The 24,544-nt window shown below is 43.0% G+C and overlaps 1 protein-coding gene across 1 annotated transcript; it reads left to right on the top strand.

Annotated features, from left to right (window-relative positions):
• Positions 1-18,141: 18,141 nt before the first annotated feature.
• Positions 18,142-20,210, top strand: LOC120940241. The gene is made up of 3 exons (XM_040352963.1): positions 18,142-18,340; positions 19,317-19,470; positions 19,547-20,210. The coding sequence occupies exons 1-3, from the start codon at positions 18,303-18,305 to the stop codon at positions 20,066-20,068; spliced, it is 714 nt and encodes a 237-aa protein (XP_040208897.1). The 5' UTR covers positions 18,142-18,302; the 3' UTR covers positions 20,069-20,210.
• Positions 20,211-24,544: the final 4,334 nt, after the last annotated feature.

The following is a 24,544-nucleotide window of genomic DNA, read 5'->3' as shown; positions in this document are numbered from 1 at the left end:
TCCAGTGCCTTGTTATGCACAGTTTAGATAGAATAATTTGTATTATTATTTTTCTTTAAGATTTATGCATTAAATTAAAGTCTGCAGTATTCCAGAATGCATGGCACATCTGAAATAAAAAAGAACATATACTGGTTTTGTAATAACAGAATTAATGTCACACACATTAGGATCACTCAGTATGCTTGGGGAATTATACGGTGCTCATGTTTTCATATTTGAACTCAGCATAAGTGTGAAATTACCAGTTTGTAACTGCAGTTTCAAGTACATTTGCACATTGCAAGTATGAGATAAATAAACACTAAGTGGGGCATTATATGGGCATACACTACACTATTACTCTAGACCTTAAAAATATTTATTAGTAAACTGTGTTAATATTAGGGAAGAAGTTCATGTTTGGCTCTACCATGGGTTTGCGACAGAATCAGCGAGTTATACATTTGTGGTTTCCAGGCAAAATTCTTTATGACCATAACGCCCTGACTGTCACTTGAATTTAGGTGCTAATCTTGCTTAGAAAAGCCAATAAGGGGGATTTTGGAAAAGCCAGCCCCTTACTATAAAATGATGAGGTCATAGCATTCATATTCAATATTTGCTTTATCTGTGATTGGGAAAGCATTGGGAGTGCTGCTGACATACAGCATAGTAGGAGATTAGTATAGGGTGTGTAGGGACAGTGGCAGGTGTGTTAAATAGATGTAAACTCTAATTGAGTGCCATCTAGATAGAAACATGTTGTGTAACTTAGGGGGGGGTGGTTGAGAAAGGGGATTTTATCCTTTGTAACATCTAAAAGCTGCTGAGGTTTTGCAGGCTTGCAGTCCCTTTCTACACGCAGTACAGTGATAACAGGCTGCATGTGTTTTTTCACAGAGAGGTTTTTTTAATTATATTATATTATTATATACCGTATTTATCGGCGTATACGCGCACTATTTTGCCCTGAAAATCAGGGCAAAATCGTGGGTGCGCGGTATACGCCGATACCCGCTTTCCCGCCATGAGTTTGAATACTGCGCCGGCATATACCGAGCGCAGTACACTCGTGTATCTTTGGGCAGTCTCGGCACTTCTCGCGCTGACGTCCTGAGCGTACAGGACGTCAGCGCAAGAGTTGCCGAGCCTGCCCGATGATACACGAGTGTACTGCGCTCGGTATATGTCGGCACAGTATTCAAACTTGGCGTGGGAAACGAGCGGGGTGGATGCAAGGACGCTGCAGAAGGACGCCGGACCCGACGAAGAGGACACCCGAAGCCGCAGACGGACCCCTGACCCGACGAAGAGGACCCCCGGAAGCCGCAGAAGGACCCGTACCCGACGAAGAGGACACCCGAAGCCGCAGACGGACGCCGGACCCGACGAGGCCACCGATGGACGCCACGCAAGACACCAAAACTGTAAGTACAAAAAAAACGTTTTTTCCACAGGATTGGGGGCAACATTAGGGTGCGCGGTATACGCGGGAGCGCGTTATATCGCGATAAATACGGTAATATTTGACAAAGCTGCTAAAAACATACGATCGTCGCAAGCGGACATTTACGGTCAAATGCTCCTCCCATAGGCTATAGAATAATTATAATTATAATTATTACTAGTCAAATAATATTAGAGTTCTACTATAGCTTGTGGGTGGAGCATTTGACTGGAAATGTACAATTGCGGCGTCATACAGTTTAGCTGCTTCATCGAATCTTCTTAATTCATTCAGGTTTTTATACGAATGCATGTTTAACAAAACAAAATAAACAAAAATGAATTTCGGGAGTAACTAAATAAATGTATTTTTAGGACAAAACCGAAATTCAGAAACAAAATATTTCAGTGTGCACATGTCTAAAAAGCAACCCTGCCCCTTGCCAGTGCAAATGAATATCAGCTGGTTCAGTCTCAACTAATGGTCTATAAAAAGGTGACTCATTACCAAGGTGTCACACAAAAAACATCTCATGATGGGTAAAAGCAAAGAGCTCTCTTAAGACCCCTGCAACCTTATTATTGAAAAACATTCTGATGGCAATTGTTACAGAAGCATTTCTAAACATCTGAATGTTCCAGTGAGTACTGTTGGGACCATAATCCAGAAGTGGAAAGAACATCATTTCACCATAAACCGGCCACGACCAGGAGCTCCTCACAATATTTCTGACATAGGAGTGAAAAGAAGTATCATAAGACTTGTCCAAGAGCCAAGGACCACTTGTGGAGGGCTTCAGAAAGACCTGGAATTAGCAGGTACAATTGTTTAAAAAAAAAAAGTAATGCACTCAACCGCCATGGCCTGTATGCACGGTCACCATGCAAGACTTTATTGATGAAAGAAAAGCATGAAACCGGGTGACACCACGTCCTCAGTTATAAAATAACTGCCAGCAGAACAGAAGCGTCCCACAGCGGGAACTTCACATGGAAGCGGATCGTCCGGAGAACCAAGCGGTGAAGAAGAAGCCAGTGCAAGATGCGGATGAGAAGACCGAAGGAAGAAGCAGAGGAAGAACAAGATGGAGGAAGAAACCCGAATGCAGAAAAGAAGAAGATGGGAGAAGAAGCGTGGAAAGAAGACATTAATAAAGGAATACCAGATTGTGGCAACAGGATTGCTATGTTGTTCTGTATGGTGGGCAGGTAAAGTAGTTGCTGCTCTTCAAAGAACAGTGCTACAGTAAGAAAGACTACTGACCTCAGCTAGGAGATGACTGAGTTGCTGACAGAGCTGCAGAGAGCAGAGAGACACAAGCTGCTGTAATTCTGTGCCAAACTGCAAAGAAGGCTGTAAGCTCCCTAGAAGGAGAAGTCTACAGATCCATCAGGTGCCGGCTTGAGAGGGGAGCCTTGCGTGTCATGTGGCCTTTCTCCTGGCATTCGAGGCACAGACCTTGTCCAGCGTTAGTGGTGAGTAGAGATGTCCCGAACTATTGGCCAACGAATAGTTCCCGGCGAACATAGCTTGTTCGCCACGGCGGGCGAACATATGCGATGTTTGGTCCACCCCCTATTCGTCATCATTGAGCAAACTTTGACCCTGTAACTCACAGTCAGCAGACACATTCCAGCCAATCTGCAGCATATCCTCCCTCCCAGACCCTCCCATCTCCTGGACAGCATCCATTTTAGATTCATTCGGAAGCTGCAGTCTTAGTGAGAGGAGGGACAGTGTAGCTGCTGCTGATTTAATAGGGAAATCGATAGCTAGGCCAGTGTATTTAGTGTCCACTCCCGTCCTGAAAGACTCATCTGATCTCTGCTGTAAGGACAGCATCCTGACAGCACCCCAAAAAGCCCTTTTTAGAGCTAGTACATCAGTCTGCTTTTTTTTTCCCTCTGTAATCTAATTGCAGTTGCCTGCCAGCGTGGGTGTCAGGCTCACAGCGTATACTGTGCCCACTTGCCCAGTGCCACCACTCATATCTGGTGTCACAGTATATTACATAAAAAAAAAAAAAACTATTTTGACTGTAATAGAATAGCAGTCAGCTGCCTGCCAGCGTGTGTGTCAGGCTCACAGCGTATACTATGCCCACTTGCCCAGTGCCACCCAGGGCTCAAGTCCTGCGGGAACGCATGGGAACGGAGTTCCTGCACTTTTTCACAGCAGGAACTCACTTCCCTTTTGCATTGTTCCCAGGAGACATTGCAGAGGTCTGACGCGAGTTATCACGGGGTTTAGAAAGAAGCAAGTTCTTTCTAAATCCCGCGATAACTCGTGGCAGACCTCCGCAATGTCTCCTGGGAACAATGACAAAAGCTCCCAGGAGACATTACGGCATCGAGGAAGTGACGGAATACCCGCACACTACCTGATGAATCCATATACAGGAAGCAGCCAGTAACATAAAGGATTACTAAGGTACAGTGGATTGAGAAAAAAAAACATGCGGTTTAGTAATTTTATGCATATGAGCGTATCATTTTATTTATTTTTTTTTGGTGGGGGAGTGGATCTTGGGTGGGAGTACCCACACTTTCTTCCCCAGGACTTGACCCCTGGTGCCACCTCTCATATCTGGTGTCACAGTAGATTACATAAAAAAATTAAATACAAATTTTGACTGTAATAGAATTGCAGTCAGTTGCCTGCCAGCGTGTGTGTCAGGCTCACAGCGTATACTGTACCCACTTGCCCAGTGCCACCACTCATATCTGGTGTCACAGTAGTTTACATTTAAAAAAAAAAAATGACTGTAATGGAATAGCAGTTAGTTGTCTGCAAGTGAGGAAAAGGAACGGGACATGGCTAGCTTGGTATCCAACCTTGTGCAAATGGGGAGTTTGCGGTTGTGCAAATAGACTGTTTGTGGTTGTTTGCGGTGCGTTAAACGAGGAGTTTGGTCTGTCACTGTGAAGCGGGCGTAACCCTTACACGACCTGATCGATACAACATCATACCTGATGTTTTAAAGCACGATATTCCAAACAATTTAGCAATGTTAGGTGATTTATGCCCTTTATGAATTAAAACCTGACTCTGCGTCAACTACGTAATTTTCCATGGGAGTTTTGCCATGGATCCCTCTCCGGCATGCCACAGTCCAGGTGTTAGTCCCCTTGAAACAACTTTTCCATCACTATTGTGGCCAGAAAGAGTCCCTGTGGGTTTTAAAATTCGCCTGCCTATTGAAGTCTATGGCGGTTCGTCCGTTCGCGAACATTTGTGGAAATTTTATGTTCGCAACATCACTAGTGGTGAGAGAGCACTTGGCCACCTGTGTTTTTGGACTTTTGTTGCCTAGTAATTAACATGCTACTTCACATGGAAACCGCTCAGAATTGTTAAATAGTCTCCTTGGTTTTGGAATATAAATATTCTCTAAGGAGAGAGCATTCCAATGGGAGTTAATTGGCCTCAACACAGGCAGACTCTGCTTAGAGCCCACTGATCAGTGGCATAGTTAGGGCCCTAAAATTTCAGATAGGCCACATAGTTGTTGTCTATAGCTGTTTATTAACATGTTCATTTTTTTAAACTGTTATTAAGTTGTTTGTTATTGCTATATTGCTTTAACAAACCCTTTTAGGCAGGGCTTTTATTCTGTCTGTAATAAAGCCCATTTTATACTTTTGCCGTGTTTAGTGAGTGTTGGGTCAGTTCGAGGTGAGTTACCACTGGGGGGGGGGGGTGACAGAGTGACCAATTTATCCTGCGGCTCTGGAGTAGAGCCACATAGTCAATAAATAAATTAGTCAAACTGCCCTTTTACTAGTATCAGAAACACTCTTAAGCCGTGTACACACGATCGGTTTGTCCGATGAAAACAGACCGATGGACTATTTTCATCGGACAAACCAATCGTGTGTTGCCCCCTTCGGTCTTTTTTCCATCTGTGAAAAAAAATAGAACATGTTTTCAATTTTTCCTATGGATAAAAAACCGATAGAAAAATCTGATCGTCTGTGTGGAACTCCATCGGACAGAAATCCACGCATGCTCAGAATCAAGTCGACGCATGCTCGGAAGCATTGAACTTCATTTTTTTCGGCTCGTCGTAGTGTTGTACGTCACCGCGTTTTGGCACGATTGGATTTTTGACTGATGATGTGTAGGCAAGACTGATGAAAGTCAGCTTCATCGGATATCCGTTGAAAAAATCCATCGGACTAGATTCCATCAGATATCTGATCATTTGTACAGGGCTTTATTCATCATATTATTGCTAGCTAGACCATGAAACAGGCATTACAATGTAAAGACTGTGGGCCAGATTCAGAGAGAGATACGACGGCGTCGTATCAATGCGCCTGATTCAGAAAATCAGTTACGCATAGATATCCCTAAGATCCGACAGGTGTAAGTGTTTTACACTGTCGTATCTTAGGCTGCATTTTCTGGCTGGCCGCTAGGTGGCGCTTCCGTTTGTTTACGCAAGGAATATGCAAATTACTATTTACGTAGATTCAGAAACGAACGACCGCCCGGCGCTTTTTTTTTACGTCGTTTGCGTTTGGCTTTTCCCAGCGTAAAGTTACCCCTGCTATATGAGGGGTATGTGCGGCGTATCCTATGTTAAGTATGGCCGTCGTTCCCGCGCCAAGTTTTCAAATTTTTACGTCGTTTGCGTAAGTCGTTCGAGAAAACGGCTGGACGTAATTTACGTTCACGTCGAAAGCAATGACGTTTTGCGGCGGAAAAAAAACGTTAAATACGCGGGGTCAAGCAAAATTTAAAAAAACATGCCCCCCACATCCCCATTTGAATTAGGCGGGCATACGCCGGCCCACATACGTTACGCCACCGTAACTTAGGACGCAAGTTCTTTCTGAATACGGAACTTGCGCCCAAAGTTAGAGCGGCGTAACGTATCTATATACAGAAGCGTTGACTTATCCAATTCCATGCTCTACTTTGCACTTTAGAAATGTTTTGCTCTTGTTATTATTTACATCTCAATGATCATGGCAGCTCCCACTAGAAAACTCATATTGTAGACCCTGCATACAATGCTATATAATATATCTAGTATATCTCATACCGAAGTTTAAATGTGATTTTTTTAGATTTTTTTTTTTTTTTTTACTACTTTTTGATATAAAAGTATACAAAAGTGGTAGACCATTTATTTGTTGGTTGGACATGCTGGATGCTTTACACTGTTAAACAAAGTGCTGAAACATTAATTTCATTTTCATGCCTATTTAATTTTTGGTCTCTGTGAAACCACCAACTTTCCTGCCAAATGTGACTGTGGTTTTATGATGTAAGCACCTGTTCACTGTTAGTTAGGTTGAGGCCACAGACTAATTTTACTTAGACAACTAAACATCTGTTGTTCTGCATTTCTCTTTTACAATTGTTGCTCCAAACAGCTACTTATTTAAAATGTGTGAATTTGTAGTGTATATATTTTTTCTATGTAAAAAATTGAAGGTCAAAGGTTAGACTAAACTATACATGTAAAAATGTTGTGGCTGCCCCTACTTATTGTAATGTAACTGTTACTGCCAAAAAGCAAACAAAATAAAAAATGATGGTGTGGTGATTGGTATAAGGTTCTATCCAGTTTGATACAATCCGAAGCTTGGTTGGGGTCAAGCCAAATGTCAATACCACGAAATGCACTAGTGTTCAGAACATGAACAAAGAATTCAAATTGGATTGGGGTTGTACCAATAGTCAGGGCAGGCAGAGAACAATCATGGCCAGGATGATGAAGTTCATGGCCAAATGGGCAGGAACCTAAACTAGAAAACTCCCCAAGAGCCAGACTTCATTATACTACAGACCACCAGACTTAAACATATTGGTTGTAATGTCTGAAAGTCAGTTCTAAACCTTTGTCTGAGCAAGCACAATCCCCTAACTGCTGATGTCAACCAGATTACCATGCCCATGTCTAAAGGGCCCATAAACCGAATTTCTATTTGAGGATTAACTATGTTTTATGCTGTAGGATGTGCCTTAGCATGGTTTGGGAATGTCTTCCCCAAAGAGGTTGGTCCATGACAGCCTGATCTACTAGTACTCTAGAAAGCCCTAAAGACGTGCATTTGCTTAAAATGTGTTGGGAGAAGCTACACGCTGACGTCATGCCACCACTTTGGCTTTTGGACCGGCAGCCATCTTAGCAAGTGAATGTCCCTACATGGTTCATTTACACTCTGCTATACCTGTAAACTTTGATGTATGGATTTATTGAATTGATACATGCATTACTACACTATATGCCCTTTTCTGTGGCGAGCATTCCTCCTAGGCTTGATTTATCGGTGGTGCTGGCTCTCCCTGTGCGAGTGGAGGCATACATTGTGGATGTATTCCCATACTGTGATGCCCTGTCTGTGCTAAACTGCTGTCTGCTGCTTTTCTGATGTAGCTTAAAGCGGGGGTTCACCCTAAAACATCTATATACCGTTACACCCAGCATACTGCTGACATCGACAGGCGTTCCTAAGACGTGGCATAGATGATTGACGTGCGGGTAAAGCGCGTCACGCCTTCCGAAAATATCCGAGCTGTGACTCGGCACTTTACTGCGCCTGCGCAGTCAGCTCTACACGGCAGGTGCAGGCGCCGTATAGCGCCGTAAAGAGCCGAGTCCCAGCTCGGATATTTTCGGAAGGCGTGATGCGATTTACCCGCAAGTCAATCATCTATGCCTCGTGTTAGGAATGCCTATTCCCCGCGGGAGTCAGAACTCGGAGCCAGATGAAAACAACTATAAGATGGTAAGTACAGCAAAAAAAAACCAGCATACTGCAGATGTCAGCAGTATGCTGGATGTAATGGCATATAGTTGTTTTTCAGGGAGAACCTCCGCTTTAATAACTGGTGAGTGTGCAAAGATGGTGGTTTGGAGCAACATGTGATGATATATTTGAACTGTTGGATGAATACTACATATGGACAACTGTTGGATTTATTATTTGCCACTAAGAAGAGGCACATGTGTGGGACTTTTAATGCACTTTTTAAAGTCAAGTTTTTGTTGGGTATTTTTGTCATGAGTATATTATTTACAGTTTTGTTTTTGATTATAAGTTTGATATATTTATTCTTGATCACTTAGGCACTGGACTTTTGTTTTTACATTTTATTTTTTGGGAGTGTATACTTACCTTACTTGCTATCTGCATGTTCAGTACTTGGATGGGAGAAAATAAAAGCCAAAATATAGCAGAGTGGATATGTGAAATGAACGAAATACAATATATGGAAAGACAGATAAGAGAAGAAGGATTCATAAATAGTCAAATGACAGTAATATGGCAAAAATGGGAGGAATTCCGATTCTCGAAAGGAATAAAAATATATGTATAAATGGAAAATAAGGGGGAAAAGGAAGGGGAAGTTTAAATGAAGCGAAAAGTTAGCAAATGGAAAGGTAGGGGAGAGAAATATGGGTGAGATATGTTTTCTAGCCTTTTTTTTTGTCAATGGATGGAAGATGAATGGGTATAGAAGTCAGTAGGAGTATATGTAGATAAATGTTGAAGGGGATTTATGTTTTAAAGATAAAGCAATTAATGAATATGCATCACGATTTTATATACTGAATAACGAGAGGGAACAAATGTATATTGTAACTGAATTTTGTATAAATGTAAAAAAAAATTGTATTTAAGGAAAAAAAAAGACTAATAAAAAGAAATTGAAAACACAGTACTTGGATGGGAGACCGCTTTACCTTACTTGTTAGCTGCATACATATTCTCTTTTTCCCTAGCGCTCTCTATTCCTCTTGAGTTTACCTATTTTTTTACTAATATTGTCCTAATATTTTTTCATCAAACAGAAGGATTGCATCTAGTGTAGCTGTCAGGAGGCAAAAGGCAAGAAGTTTGCTACTACACAATATATAAATAAAAATATAAAAAAAATCCTATGGGGTCTGTGCATGAGGCTGACAACTAAAACCACACTTTTACCAGAATTATTTGGAGAAATATAGTATAAAAATGAGCAAGGAACCGAAAGACATTTACATGCAAAGCTGGGGTGTGACTTAAGTTTTTCTTACAATGTTTTAACTGAGTGAGGGGCAGGGCTGTCTTAATAGCATCATGGGCCCCTGGGCAAAATAATGCTCTGGGGCCCCTACAATGATGACAGTGCAGGTAAACATACATTAAGTAGGTAGGAGGCAGACTGCCTCCCCTTTGCATCTATCACTCTCAGTGACATCGTGGGGCCCCCAATTTCAGGGAAGTGTGGGCTCAAGGACCAGCTGCTTTGGGATATGTGCAGGGGCCCCCTGGTGAGGGGTGTTAATATAAATTCTATACCCAGAAAGTAAAAACCCCTAGTAGGTACTTGTCTGCTGACAACTGACCAAGTATCCAAAATCTGAAAGAGTTAATGGCTAACTAGGAAATTAAAACCGTACAATTTCTATACTGAGGAATGGTGAATGGCCTTAATTTAATGCCAGATAAATGACAGTAGTATTAAGTAGTTAAAATAACATTATTGAAATACTGTAGCCTAATGATAACAGTTTAACGTTTCCTAAAAACCAATAAGAATCATCACAAAGGAAGGCCTCAGCGGATTGTAGACAATATAATTGTTTTTAATTTGCGTTCTATTTTTTAATATAAGGAATAATTAGGGGAAATTAATGACAATAATTTCACTGAATTAAAAATATAATGGAAAACATACTTTGTAAAGTTTTATTTTATACAATTACATTGAATAGCATTAGCTGAGTTTGTGAGAAATTGTAATATGAGTGACCTAATCAAAGTTTCTTTAAGGTTATAATTGTACAATTTACCATTTTCCACAATATTTTTGTCCTATTTAGGGCACCTGTGACATACTAAAGTTTGAGACTGTTAATAACGTTCTGTTAATCTTTATAGAATGTCAACTGTTTTTGAAAAAAAGAAGGTCACCTAAGTGAGTAACGGAATCTTTATCATTTAGGATCAACAGCTGTAACCTCTAGAAATAGCAGGTTGTAATTGTAATATTTAAAATAGACAATATTTTGACAATATTATTTAGGATGCATATTTCACTACTGTTACATCTGGAGAACCAAAGGTACCATGTTTGGTGACATCAGTTATTTGTTAAGTGCCCTGAGTGGGTATCAGAGCACATATTCCTGGTCTACAGTCAATAAAAACTGTATCTGTCTTGACAGTTCAGGCAGTAGTGTTGAGTTGATACCTTTTTATTTGATAATTTTAAGCTTTCTAAACATATTATCTTTCTTTGTAATTATGGGGATGATTTACTAAAACTAAAGAGTGACAAATGGGAGCAAAGTTGCAAAACAGCAAGATTCCAAAAACAAAAAAGGGGTGGGACTTTATATGAAGCTTGTGGTGACAAAATAAATACAATGGTGGAATAATGAACAATTTATTGATACATAAAAAATACACAGTTATAAATACAGAGAAATACACCAACCACGTGGTGCCAATTCCTAACCCGATAATAACTAGTAGTAACATGGTTTTGAACATTAATCACATGGTACAGTTAGGGGGTCCACCATATTCATAGTTTGAGTAAAACCAATACAAAAAATAGCATCTGCACAATCTATGGTCTTTGTATTCCCTATAATTGTAAGGATAGTAGAAAAGATGCCCTCTACACACGTGTCTGTGACGTGGGGGGGGGGGTGGTAGGGTTGGCGTTTGCGCATTTATGGGCGGCTGCCCTGGTGGGGTCTGGGTCATTCCGAGTGCTCCTTCACACTGGCCTCACACTCACTGCTGGACTGGCTTTTTATTTATTCTGTTTTACCCTTAACACAGGTATAGTGTGGACTTCATTTGGCACAATTCCTTTCCCCCACCGGGCGTTTTGGTGATGACCTTTAACCATGGTCTCTTACATTTCACCCCCGTTCAGCCACCCACCTACCCTTCACCTTGCCCCACCTTTCCCTCATCCAGTCCACTCTCACCATTCTTAGTTTATTCACATAGTCTAAATTATCTTAAATTATTCATAATTCCATCCCCCATTTATTAATTTACATTTCACATTTATGTTCTCACTAGGGGTGCTCGGGGGGCCCATATGCGCCTGGGCTGCTCTTCCCTGTTGGGTGTCGCCGCCACCGCTGCACATGCCCCCTCGGCTCCCGGCCTTGATGTTCTCGGGTGGCTCTCTGGTCTGTTGCATCATATGCTCCAATGCACACATATCTGTAAGTCACTTTGTCTTATATGGTTTTTGGGGGGTTCATATGCTTCTCCCCTAATCTGACACAGTTACTTACCTAGTTAATTACTCTATTGCAGATGCTTCAAATGCCTGCTCCTAATGAGCGGTTTAAAGCCGCGAAATGCGTCAAGCTACTAGCATTATCGTGTATCCAATTACACACCCATTGAGATATGTTTTCTACTATCCTTACAATTATAGGGAATACAAAGACCATAGACTGTGCAGATGCTATTTTTTGTATTGGTTTTACTCAAACTATGAATATGGTGGACCCCCTAACTGTACCATGTGATTAATGTTCAAAACCATGTTACTACTAGTTATTATCGGGTTAGGAATTGGCACCACGTGGTTGGTGCATTTCTCTGTATTTATAACGAATGTGTGTAAACATGTTTTTTATGTATCAATAAATTGTTCATTATTCCACCATTTTATTAATTTTGTCACCACGAGCATTATATAAAGTCCCACCCCTTTTTTGTTTTTGCAATCTTGCTGTTTTGCAACTTTGCTTTTGACAGGGATGGAGGCGCATGACTTTACCCAGTCATGGCTTCATTTAAAGCCCCAACTTCCCAATCACCCTCCAATAATCATGATTTTCAATAGGGATGGAAGCTCATGGCGGCATCTACAGTCTTATTTTTATCTACCCTTAGTTCTGTGCCCTGCCTTAATGGCTCTATGGTAGCTTTCCCTGGTTGCTTGATTATCTGCTTAATTGTGTATTATTTTACCTTTATTACATCCTCAATGTTTGTAAACCATTGCTTTTTTTACCTCAATTGTATGCCTTGCTTTGCATTGTTGTCTTAGCCCCTCAGCTGCCCGTACTTTCGGTGCGGGAGCCGCGTCACGCACCGGGACTTACCCCCTCCCGCCTATTGACGCTCGGGGGACGGGTGTGCCGCCGCTGTGCGTCGACATCACAGCTGTGCGCCGGACGTACAGCGTCTCCATGATGCAGTATCACCGTCCGGGCACTGTCCATCCCCATGTGGCTATGGGCGGGGCTGCGTTGGCACCAGCTGCCGGGCGAATTACCATCCGTCGGCTGGTGTCGTTGCTCCTCTCCCCTCTACACACGTGTCTGTGATGTAGGGGGCGTGGTAGGGTTGGCGTTTGCGCATTTATGGGCGGCTGCCCTGGTGGGGTCTGGGTCATTCCGAGTGCTCCTTCACACTGGCCTCACACTCACTGCTGGACTGGCTTTTTAGTTACACAGGTATAGTGTGGACTTCATTTGGCACAATTCCTTTCCCCCACCGGGCATTTTGGTGATGACCTTTCACCATGGACTCTTACCTTTCACCTCCGTTCAGCCACCCACCTACTCTTCACCTTGCCCCACCTTTCCCTCATCCAGTCCACTCTAATGTGTGTAAACATGTTTTTTATGTATCAAAATTGTTCATTATTCCATCATGTTATTCATTTTGTCACCACAAGCTTCATATAAAGTCCCACCCCTTTTTTGTTTTTGCAATCTTGCTGTTTTGCAACTTTGCTCCCATTTGTCAATATGACACAGGAGGAAGTGGGAGCTGGAACCCTCTAAAAAGGGCCCCCCCCCAAAAAAATGTCAGGGTGGTCACCTGGTCTTAAAACGGAAGTTTAAGTAGCAGAGCGTTGTACTGTGTGAATTAGCAGAGTGTTATCTGTGTGAAGTAGCAGACTATTGTATTGTATTAAAGTGGAGTTCCACCCAAAAGTGGAACTTCCGCTTTATGTACTCCTCGCCCCCTTACATGCTGCATTTGGAATGTCATTCTTTGGGGGGGAGTGGGTGGGTACTTTTGAAGGGGACTTCCTGTCCCACTTTCTCCTTCCTCCCACGGGCCGCTTAGGCGACTCTTCTCCTCCTCCTAGGTGGCCCCTCCCTCTTGGCAATCTTCTATGACACGTGACAGGTCCCAGAAGATTGCCTGTCCACTGGGAACGCGCAGTGTGACTTGCGCATGCGCAGTGCATGCCCGGCCATGAAGCTGAAAGCTGTCACAGCCGGGTGCCCACAGTGGCTATGACGCCACTGGCGGAGAGGAGGGGAAGAGGAGCGATGATTCGGGCGGCCGCATTTCTGGACCATGGGGCAGGTAAGTGTCTGTTTATTATAAGTGAGCAGCTAAACTTTTTGTAGCTGCTGACTTTTAATAGACAAAAAAAGCCTGGAACTCCGCTTTAAGAAGGAAAGTGATGTGCTGTACTGTGTCAAGTAGCTGAGTGTTATACTGTGTTAGCCTTCAATCAGTACAAGAAGTTTGGATTTTAAGTGATATTGGGGTAGATTTACTAAAACTGGAGCGTGCAAAATCTGGTGCAGATCTGCACATAAACCAATCAGCTTCCAGGTTTTATTGTCAAAGCTTAATGAAACAAGCTGAAGTTAGAAGCTAATTGACTGCACCAGATTTTGTACTCTTCAATTTTATTGGAGGGGGATTGGGAAGTTGGGACTTTAAATGAAGCCATGACTGGGTAAAGTCATGCGCCTCCATCCCTGCTCTACGGCGTCGGAAGGAAGTTCACCTCACCCCCCCTCTCGGCAATCCTCTGGGACACATAACAGGTCCCAGATGATTGCCTGGCCAATTACGGCATACAGAGCAGCTTGTGCATGCCTGGCTGTGAAGCCGCAGCCGGGTGCCTACAGTCACGATGCCGGTGCCGCAGAGAGGAGGGGGAGACGAACGGGGCTTTTATACGCCAGCATCACTGGAACCTGGGACAGGTGACTATCCGATTAATAAAAGTCAGCAGCTACACTTTTTGTAGCTGCTGACTTTTATATGTGTGGAACTCCGCTTTAACACAGTATAATACTCTGCTACTTAACACAGTACGACACTCAGCTACTTAATAGACATGTGCACACTGAAATATTTTGTTTCGGAATTTCGTTTTCGTCTAAAAAATAAATTTATTTAGTTACTCCCGAAATTTGATTTTATTTATTTTGTTTAGTTAAAAAATGCATTAATCCGAAAATCCAAATTAATTAAGGTCGAATCTGTCATTGAAGGCTTATGGTGTCTGTCGAACGTTCTAAGAAGATTTGACAGAGAAGCTAAACTGTACGACGCCGCAATTGTACATTTCCGGTTGAATGTTCCGCCTACAAGCTATAGAAGAATTCTAATGTTGTATGACTAGTAATAATTATATTTATAAATTATTACGACTAGTCAACCAACATTCTAATTCTTCTATAGCCTATGGGCCGAGCATTTGACCAGAAATGTACGATTGCGGCATCGTACAGTTTAGTAGCTGCTTGTCGAATCTTCTTAGAACTTTCGACAGACACTATAAGCCTTCAATAACAGATTCGACGTTTGTATGTTTTTCGCTGCTTCGTCGAATCTTCGTTGTTCATGTCGAATGGTCTACCCCAACACTATCTCTATAATGTTGAATCTTTTCTCTCTATGTCGAATCTTTCCTCTCTATGTAGAATAATATTGGACTAATAGAGTTAAGGTTAGGCACATTCGACCGCAGATTCGATAGACACAGATTGCTATTGTCAGCGTCATGTCGAAACTCCTATCTATATCGAACTGTGTTAGTAATAAAAACTAAAATAAAGCATTTTTTATGTCGGATCTTTCATATTTTGGATTCTGCGTGTTCGTTTTCGTTTGTTAAAACGATAACGAAAATACCAGAAATTCAAACGAAAATGCATTCGGACGAAAACGAATGCACATGTCTACTACTTAACACTCTGCTACTTAATACAGGGCAACATACTGCTACTGCCCTTGTTTTAAGGCAATTATTACACAGTTGGCAGGGGTTCTCACCCCTTAAAGTGATTTTAAACCTCTGAAATTAAAAATGAATAAAGTAGATCCTTCTGTAATGTGTACTTGCCTCATTACAAAGAACCTTGTGTGATCTATAGGCTTTTCTCCTTATTTTGCTGTCTGCATGAATCTCTTTCAATCGTTTATCCCAAAACCATGGCATCACAGGAGATGCCTAACCACCCAGCACACAGCAGGAGAGTGACAGCCTCATCTGTGCATGTTTCTTCATAAGGTTGTTTGGGAGGTGTGTGTCTACACATTACTGTGTGCTGTGTAGTGTGTAACATCTGATCCCTGCTGAGTAAACTTTGCACTTTTAATGTTTGTGGAGGAGAGAAGGCTGCATATAAACAGGTGTAACTTATGTACTAGGATTTGTTTTATCTCTAAGACCCCTTTCACACTGAGGAGTTTTTCAGGCGGTACAACGCTAAAAATAGCGCCTAAATACCGCCTGAAAAACTCCTGCCCAGCTTTCTCAATGTGAAAGCCTGAGGTCTTTCACACTGAGGCGATGCGCTGGCAGGAGAGAAAAAAATCTCCTGCAAGCAGCATCGTTGGAGCGGTGAGAGGAGCGGTATGTATACCGCTCCTTCACCACTTCTTCCCATTTAAAACAATGGGAAACCTTTATCGCCCGCTGACGGGGGGTTAATACCGCACCACTAGCGGCCGAATCCCACGGCAATTCCGACGGTATAGCGCCACTATTTTTAGCGGCGCTATACCGCCACCACGCCTCCCGCCCCAGTGTGAAAGGGGCCTTAGTATCACCTGAGGCTAGTCACTTCAGTGGGTGCAACCACTTTCAGCCCCAGTGGTCCTAAAAGAAAAATCCTCACTGGATTCCAAAAGGTGACTGGAAATCCTTGTGGCTGTCAGATCTAACCTTTGTGTAGCTAGCTCCCACCTGCAAAGCACTAGACTGAGAGACCTAGGACATTTTGGGATATGTAATTTCCCAAACTATAGGACTAAGGTCATGCATTCACCTGTGCAGTTCCTGTGGCATGCTTCCTATTTGAACACAAACATAAATTGATGACAAAGGAACGTAAGGGTCCTTTCACACGTGCGGACCGTTTTCCGTTTTTCATCCGTCCGTTAACGGATGAAAAACGGACCACAATGATTTCCTATGGGATAGCGGACGTTAGCGGATGTCCATCCGCTAACGTCCGTTTACATTCGTCTCAGTCAAGCTCCGTTTTTCTGAACGGAAGAAACCCTATTTTTTCTTCCGTTCAAAAAACGGAACGGACGAAAAACTGATGTAAACGGACGATCCGTTTAACATCCGTTCCGCTCAGATCAGTTTTTTTGTCAAAATATTGAAAAAATGTCAAAATTCAATAAACTTTAATAATATGCATGCTCTCTGCATATATTTCAATACCCTTTGACCCGGGAAGTGTTTTATGCAGCACATGTTGTCTAGTGCCTGGTGAGATTTTGTTGTAAGAGATTTGTAGGGAAAAACAAGAAAATCAAGATGGCAAAGGATGTTTCTCAGGAGCACCTCATCCAACTAGTGCAAGATCGCCCTGCTTTGTGGGACAAGCGATGCGCTGAATACAGCAACAAGCATCTCACTAGTTTGCGCTGGGAGGAAATTTATGAAATGGTGACACCTGACTGGAGAACACTGAGCACCAAGAAGCGCAGGATACGTGGTAAGCAGTATGTGGAATGGGGGTGGGTTGGCATGATAAAACCTGTAGTTTATCCATATGTCAGCATCCATATGCCTGCCACTAGTTGTGTACTGTCCACTGGCCACGTCACCTGCCACCTCACCTGCCACGTCACCTGCCACAAGTTTTTTATTTGCCACTGGCCACGTCACCTGCCACAAGTTTTGTATTTGCCACTGGCCACGTCACCTGCCACAAGTTTTTTATTTGCCACTGGCCACGTCACCTGCCACAAGTTTTGTATTTGCCACTGGCCACGTCACCTGCCACAAGTTTTGTATTTGCCACTGGCCACGTCACCTGCCACGTCACCTGCCACAAGTTTTGTATTTGCCACTGGCCACGTCACCTGCCACCTCACCTGCCACGTCACCTGCCACAAGTTTTGTATTTGCCACTGGCCACGTCACCTGCCACCTCACCTGCCACGTCACCTGCCACAAGTTTTGTATTTGCCACTGGCCACGTCACCTGCCACCTCACCTGCCACAAGTTTTGTATTTGCCACTGGCCACGTCACCTGCCACGTCACCTGCCACAAGTTTTGTATTTGCCATGGGCCACGTCACCTGCCACCTCACCTGCCACGTCACCTGCCACAAGTTTTGTATTTGCCACTGGCCACGTCACCTGCCACCTCACCTGCCACAAGTTTTGTATTTGCCACTGGCCACGTCACCTGCCACCTCACCTGCCACAAGTTTTGTATTTGCCACTGGCCACGTCACCTGCCACCTCACCTGCCACGTCACCTGCCACAAGTTTTGTATTTGCCACTGGCCACATCACCTGCCACCTCACCTGCCACAAGTTTTGTATTTGCCACTGGCCACGTCACCTGCCACCTCACCTGCCACGTCACCTGCCACAAGTTTTGTATTTGCCACTGGCCACGTCACCTGCCACAAGTTTTTTTATTTGCCATTGGCCACGTCACCTGTAAGGATACTACTGTATTCCTAATATGTATTTCAAAAAGTATACTTGTGTTTTGGAGTACTATCAGTTGATTGTGTTTAATGTTCCTTTGCAGGAGAACAAATCACCACTAGATGGAGGTCTCTCCGTGACCGTTTTAGGCGGGAAATAACCGACGACGAGAAAACCAGAAGTGGAGCTGGAGGAAGGAAAAAAAAGCATGGTCCATTTCATGAGATGCTCCTATTTTTAAAAAATGTCATGGACGTAAACAGGTAATTGAAATAATTGCTTATCCCATAAATTATATTATTTGGCAAGTAGACTTTTTTCCCAAAAACAAAACACTACAAGACAAAGACCTAATAAGCTAGTATGCAAAGCATACTAGCTTATTAAGCCCTTAATAATCGCCCTATAGCCGAAATACGGCTACAAGGCGATTCCCTTAATCTGGGAGGGCGTCAATATACGTCCTCCAGGACAATCAGACCGTCACGCCAGAGCGGGACCCGCAGCAACATGGATCGCGCTAATGAGCCAATGAAAGTGGCTCATTACCACGTGCTCGCACCGTCCAATGACGGCGCAATCACTTGTAAACAAACCGGCGTCATTACATGCCGCCGGTTCCTCCTTCTCCTCGCTGCACCGTTCGGTACAGTGTGATAGGAGAGGGGGGACCCATACTCGCAATGAAGAGCATAATGTGTTTTGATTTGCAGTTTTTTGTATACATATGCTGTGTGTGAGAAATAACCAGCTAATATGACAGAAACTACTTTTTTTATTTTTTTAGTTTTTTCAGTCTTTTTTTCTTTTATAGCGCCAAAAATTAAAAGGGCAAAAATTTGAGATGGTTAGAATGTTGCATGACTGAGTAATTGTCATTCCAATTGTGAGAGCACCGAAAGCTGACAATTTGTCCGGTGATAAGGGGATTTTCGTGCCCAGTGGTCAAGTGATTAAGAATTACTTACCCGAGATCGAAGCCCACACAGTGGTCCTCTTTCCTATCCTTTATCACCGCAATCAACCCTTGTCTACATATTTTCTGCTAATATCTCCTAAACCGTGTATGTTTAGAAAATATTTCTTGCACCTACAGATAAGCCTTTTAAATCTAGGTACAATTCTAGGTAAAAGTGGTGTGTAGGGTTCAACACAAAAGTTATCATACACATAGATCTATGTATTGTAATAACTATTCGGTATTGATCATTAATCCATCTCTCAACAAATATTTTACAGCACTGCCAGTAACATCTCGGGGAGTGAGGAGGAAGTAGACAGTGATGCAGAGGATACCATTCAGGAGGCTGCGGGGGATATGCCATTGTCAGAGGCCAATCCAAGTCCTGAGGTGAACACTAATCCAGCCACCGAGAATACCCCACGTGTGCCTGTAAGTATCCTATATTCAAGACTTCTGCTGAAAGCTTGACTAAATAAAATGTACTAATAAATGTTCTACCCCTCAGATACGTTCTGTACAGACTTCAAGGTCTAAACGCCACCCGAAAAAAAAGGACATGGATGCAGCCATGCTCACGTTCATGGAGGACATGAGGGCGATGAGAAAGGATGTCCCTGAAAGGAAGGATCCGTTCTTGGATCCTACTCATGTCAATGCCAACTTTCTCAGAAACAGTCTGTTTTTCTTGGACCAAGTTCCGGACGAGCGGAAAATTGAGGTCCATCTTGCCATTGGCAACTTCACGGGGGCGTGCGTCCAAGCTGCTCTGGCAGGTGAACCCATGCCGGTGTTCACAAGGCAGCAACAAAGGCCTTATCAACCAGAGCAAACACCACAATTGCACACCTACCAACAACCCTTTAGCTCCCACCATCCCCGTGCCCCAGCCACCACTACCCAGAATCTCCTACCCCTACTTCGAGAACCCACCAATGACTCCTCCACTTCCCAGCCCACCACTTCCCAACCTTTTACTCCTTATCCATATTCCCCTTCCCCTAGACCCTTTTACCATCAACTTCCTTAATTTTACTTTTATTTTGTTATTTTATAATTCCCATTTCCAGTCGTCCCGTTGGCAAAATGTCTAATATTAACCTATGTTTCTTATGTTTTACTTGTTCTTTATGTATGGTGTGGTCAAAATAAATATTATTGACTGCTTGAAACTGTAATTTTTTTATTGTAGTCTATATAAACCAACTGCAAGTGATATAAAATAATGTGATGGTCATAGGGTCTGTGATGATCACACTAGGAGAATGAAAATTCTCAGCTTAAACACACACTGATAGAAGTCACCATTATCATTTTCAGTGGGAAAACAAAGAACATGCAGGTTAGCATCAAGGGCTCAAAAATGGTTGATAGCAAGGTGCACATACTATAGTGGCTCGTGAAGGTTTTTACACATGATGATACTGCCACGGAACCTCTCCTTCAGGGGACATAAAAAAATGTGCAAATTGATCACGCATGTTAATGGCAGAATTGTTGGGTCGCTGTGCGTTAAAGCGTACAGAGGGTAAGTCGATCTCGTCTTCTTCCTCAAAAGAAATCCCTTCTTTCTCCCGGATTACATTATGGAGGACACAGCAGGCTTGGATTGCCAGTTGGGCATTCTCCACGCTCAATTGTATTGTGGAATGAAATATTCGCCATTTGCTGCTCAAAATCCCAAAGGTGCATTCAATAAGGCGCCTTGCACGACTCAGCCTATAGTTGAAAATTCTTTTCGAGTTGGTTAAATTGTGCCTGGCATAAGGCCTTAAAAGATGGTGGGACAGTCCAAATGCCTCGTCAGCAACAATAACATGTGGCAGATCTGGTCCTTCAGTTCCTGGGAGTGGTTTCTCAGATGGCAAATTAAATTGTCCCTCCCGTAGTCTTCTCCCCATGTGTGATGCTGAAAAGACTCTGGCGTCTGCATTAGACCCATATGCCCCTATATCCACTGCTACAAACCGGTAATTGCTGTCGCAGATTGCCATTAGCACAATGGAAAAATATTTTTTGTAGTTATAATATTGAGAGCCGGATCCAGGTGGCATCTGGATTCTGATGTGTTTTCCATCCAAGGCTCCCACACAATTAGGGAATTGTGTTTTTTCCTTTTGCGATTTCCTGCCACATGGATGTGTCAGGAACTGGCATTGCAGAGGATCGAAGCTCCTCCCATATAGCTTCACAAGTGTCATGAACAATTCCCGATATTGTGGAGGTTCCCAACAAAAAAAAATGATTTAGGGAAGTATAAGATACCCCAGATGCAAGAAACCTGTGAAGAATAGAAGAAATATTATGAAAGGAATCCATTATGAAAGGAATCCAACATTACACAGGACATAACCACTTGAGATCCAAGCTATGGTCGAAAGACGTCCACAGCGCGGCTCTCAAGTGCCCGGGTGGACGTCTATGGACGTCCTGTTGTTGTTGTTCCCTGTGCGCGCCACTGGGGGCGTGCAGTGGGGAAACAATGTGCCCGTCGCATCGCTTGGGAGCCGATGCGAGTGCCTGGCGGCCGCGATGTCCGCCTGACACTTGCGATCGTCGGTAACACAGCAGGACGTGGAGCTCGGTGTGTAAACACAGAGCTCCACGTGCTGTGAGGGAGAGAGGAGACCGATCTGTGTCCCATTACATAGGGACACAGCATCGGTCACCTCCCCCAGTCACCCCCCTCCGCCCACACAGTAAGAAAACAATGAGGGAATACATTTAACCCCTTCCTCACCCCCTAGTGTTAACCCCTTCACTGCCAGTCACATTTATACAGTAATTAGTGCATTTTTATAGCACTGATCGCTGTATAAATGTGAATGGTCCCAAAATTGTGTCAAAAATGTCCGATACGTCCGTCGCAATATCGCAGCCTTGACCAAGAAATTGCAAATCTCCGCCATTACTATTAAAAAAAATACATAAATCTGTTCCCCATTTCGTAGGCACTATAACTTTTTAACAAAAATACGTATGAACCTTAACTGAGAAAAAATAAATGTTTTTATTTTTAAATTGGGATATTTATTATAGCAACAAGTAAAACAAATATATATATTTTTTAAAATTGTCGCTCTTTTTTGGTTTATAGCACAAAAAATAAAAACCCCAGAGGTGATCAAATACTACCAAAAGAAAGCTCTATTAGTGGGGAAAAAAGGACGCCAATTTTGTTCGGGAGCCACGTCGCACGACCGCGCAATTGTCAGTTAAAGCGACGCAGTGCGGGAAGCTGAAATTTCGCCTGGAAACGAAGGGGGTTTATGTGCCCAGTTAGCAAGTGGATAATCAAGCAAAAAGGCTGGCTGGCTTACCTGAGGGTAAGGAGAAGTCGCTCCTCTGGAGGCACAGAACGTCTCATTTCTGTGTTTGTCCGGTATAACCTTGGATGCAACTTTTCTAGCAAATAATCAAAAGTTGAAAGATTCATCCTGGTGAAATTAAAAAACTTTTGAGGGTACCGTCGCAAATCTGCGTATTGCAGAGCAAAAAAACCCTCTGTTGGTCTCTTGAGCAGCATGGGATGTGACCAGTACCTGCGTCTCCTCGCAGACATGTTTCTGGTCCTGCTTTTTTCTCTCCTCATATAATATAACATGACAAATGATGTCACATCATCACAATATTGCCCGAAATCCATCTTATAAGCAAGTGCAGCGATTGATCACGAAGCAAACAGCCTGCTGTTAATATACAGCAAGAAGAAAGCACAATGCACGCTGGGGGAAACAAAGAATTATGGGAAAATTCTTGAAAAGCTGATGAAATAAAGCTAAAAAAAAAAAAAAACGGAAGTAAAAACGGATGCAAAAACGGATGCAAAAACGGATGAAAAACGGACATAAACGGACGGAAAACGGATCGGAAACGGATGTAAACGGATGAAAAACGGATGAAAAACTGACGAAAAAACGGATCAACTGAAGGAAAAAAACGGACCTAAAAAACGGTCCGCACGTGTGAAAGGTGTCTAAAGATTTAGGGCTCTTTCACACGTCCGTTCAGTTTTTCAGATCAGTTTTTTTTTCATCAGTTGATCCGTTTTCCCATCAGTTTTTCATCAGTTTTTGCATCAGTTTTTGCATCAGTTTTTCCATCAGTTTTTTCATTCGTTTTTTTTTTTTTTTTTTTTTTGGCCTTTTACATAGAAAAACGGATGTTAGCGGAACGGATGATAAACGGATCATCCGTTAACGTCCGTTTTTCGTCCGTTCCGTTTTTTAGACGGAAGAAAAATAGGGTTTTCTTCCGTCCAAAAAAACGGAACTGAACGCAGACGGATGCTAACGGACGTTAGCGGATGCTCATCCGCTAACGGACACTAGCCCATAGGGAAGCATTGCAGTCCGTTAACGGACGTCCAAAAAACGGACGAACGGAACGGACGTGTGAAAGAGCCCTTACTGTAAGGCTGGGTTCACACTACGGTTTTCCCGTCCGTCAGCCGCATACGATTTATATGAAAAAACGTATGCGGCTGAAACGGACGGGAACGTATGGCACCGCACATATGTGCGTTTTCCATTAACATTAATGTTAAAGGAAAACGTATGCGGTTGCCATACTGTTTTAAAAACGACCGCAAAACCGTGGTTGAACACGGTTTTGCGTACGTTTAAAAAACGTTTTGCCAGCAAATCGTACGCACCCGGATGCATCCGAGTGCATACGATTTGCAATGCATTCTCTATCTCTACGTTTTCCCGTCCGGGCCCGTACGTTTTCAATACTGAAATCGTATGCGGCTGACGGATGGGAAAACCGTAGTGTGAACCCAGCCTTAGCTGTGCAAAAAAGAGCAACCAATTACACCATGAAATTATATATTCATTGCACATTGTATGCAGGTGAAAAGCAAAAAGTTCAGGTAGGAAAGTTTATAAGGCCCTTAACAATTTTCAGTGTCCACTAACAATTATGCCGCATAGACACGGCCGTTTTTCATGTCCTAGAAAAAACAACGTTTTTCTCTACGTCATTCTTGTCAAGTCTGCCTTGCATACACACGATCGTGAAAAAAAATGCTGGAGAAAAGCGTGGTGACGTAGAAAAAAACGTACGATGGCACTATAAAGGGGAAGTTCCATTCAGATGACGCCACCCTTTGGGCTGCTTTTGCTGATTTCATGTTAGTAAAAGTTTGGTGAGAGACAATTTGCGCTTTTTAGTCTTCGTGCTTTTCAGTCTGTTACAGCGTGACGAATGTGCCATCTCCATTACAAATGCTAGTTTTACCAGAAGGAGTGCTCCCGTCTCATAACTTGCTTCTGAGCATGCGTGTTTTCTTCTCTTCGTTAACCACTTGCCGCCCGCCAATGACACATTGACGTCGGCAAAGTGGTTGTAGAATCCTGACTGGACGTCATACGGGGGCGCGCATCACAGCGATCGTTGTTGCAGGGTGTCAGTCTGACACCCCGCAACACCGATCAAGGTAAAGAGTCTCTCACGGAGACTCTTTACCACGTGATCAGCCGTGTCCAATCACGGGTTGATCACG

Source organism: Rana temporaria, chromosome 5 (assembly GCF_905171775.1).
Source record: "Rana temporaria chromosome 5, aRanTem1.1, whole genome shotgun sequence".
Lineage (NCBI taxonomy): Eukaryota > Metazoa > Chordata > Amphibia > Anura > Ranidae > Rana > Rana temporaria.
This window is presented reverse-complemented; position numbering and strand designations above follow the sequence as displayed.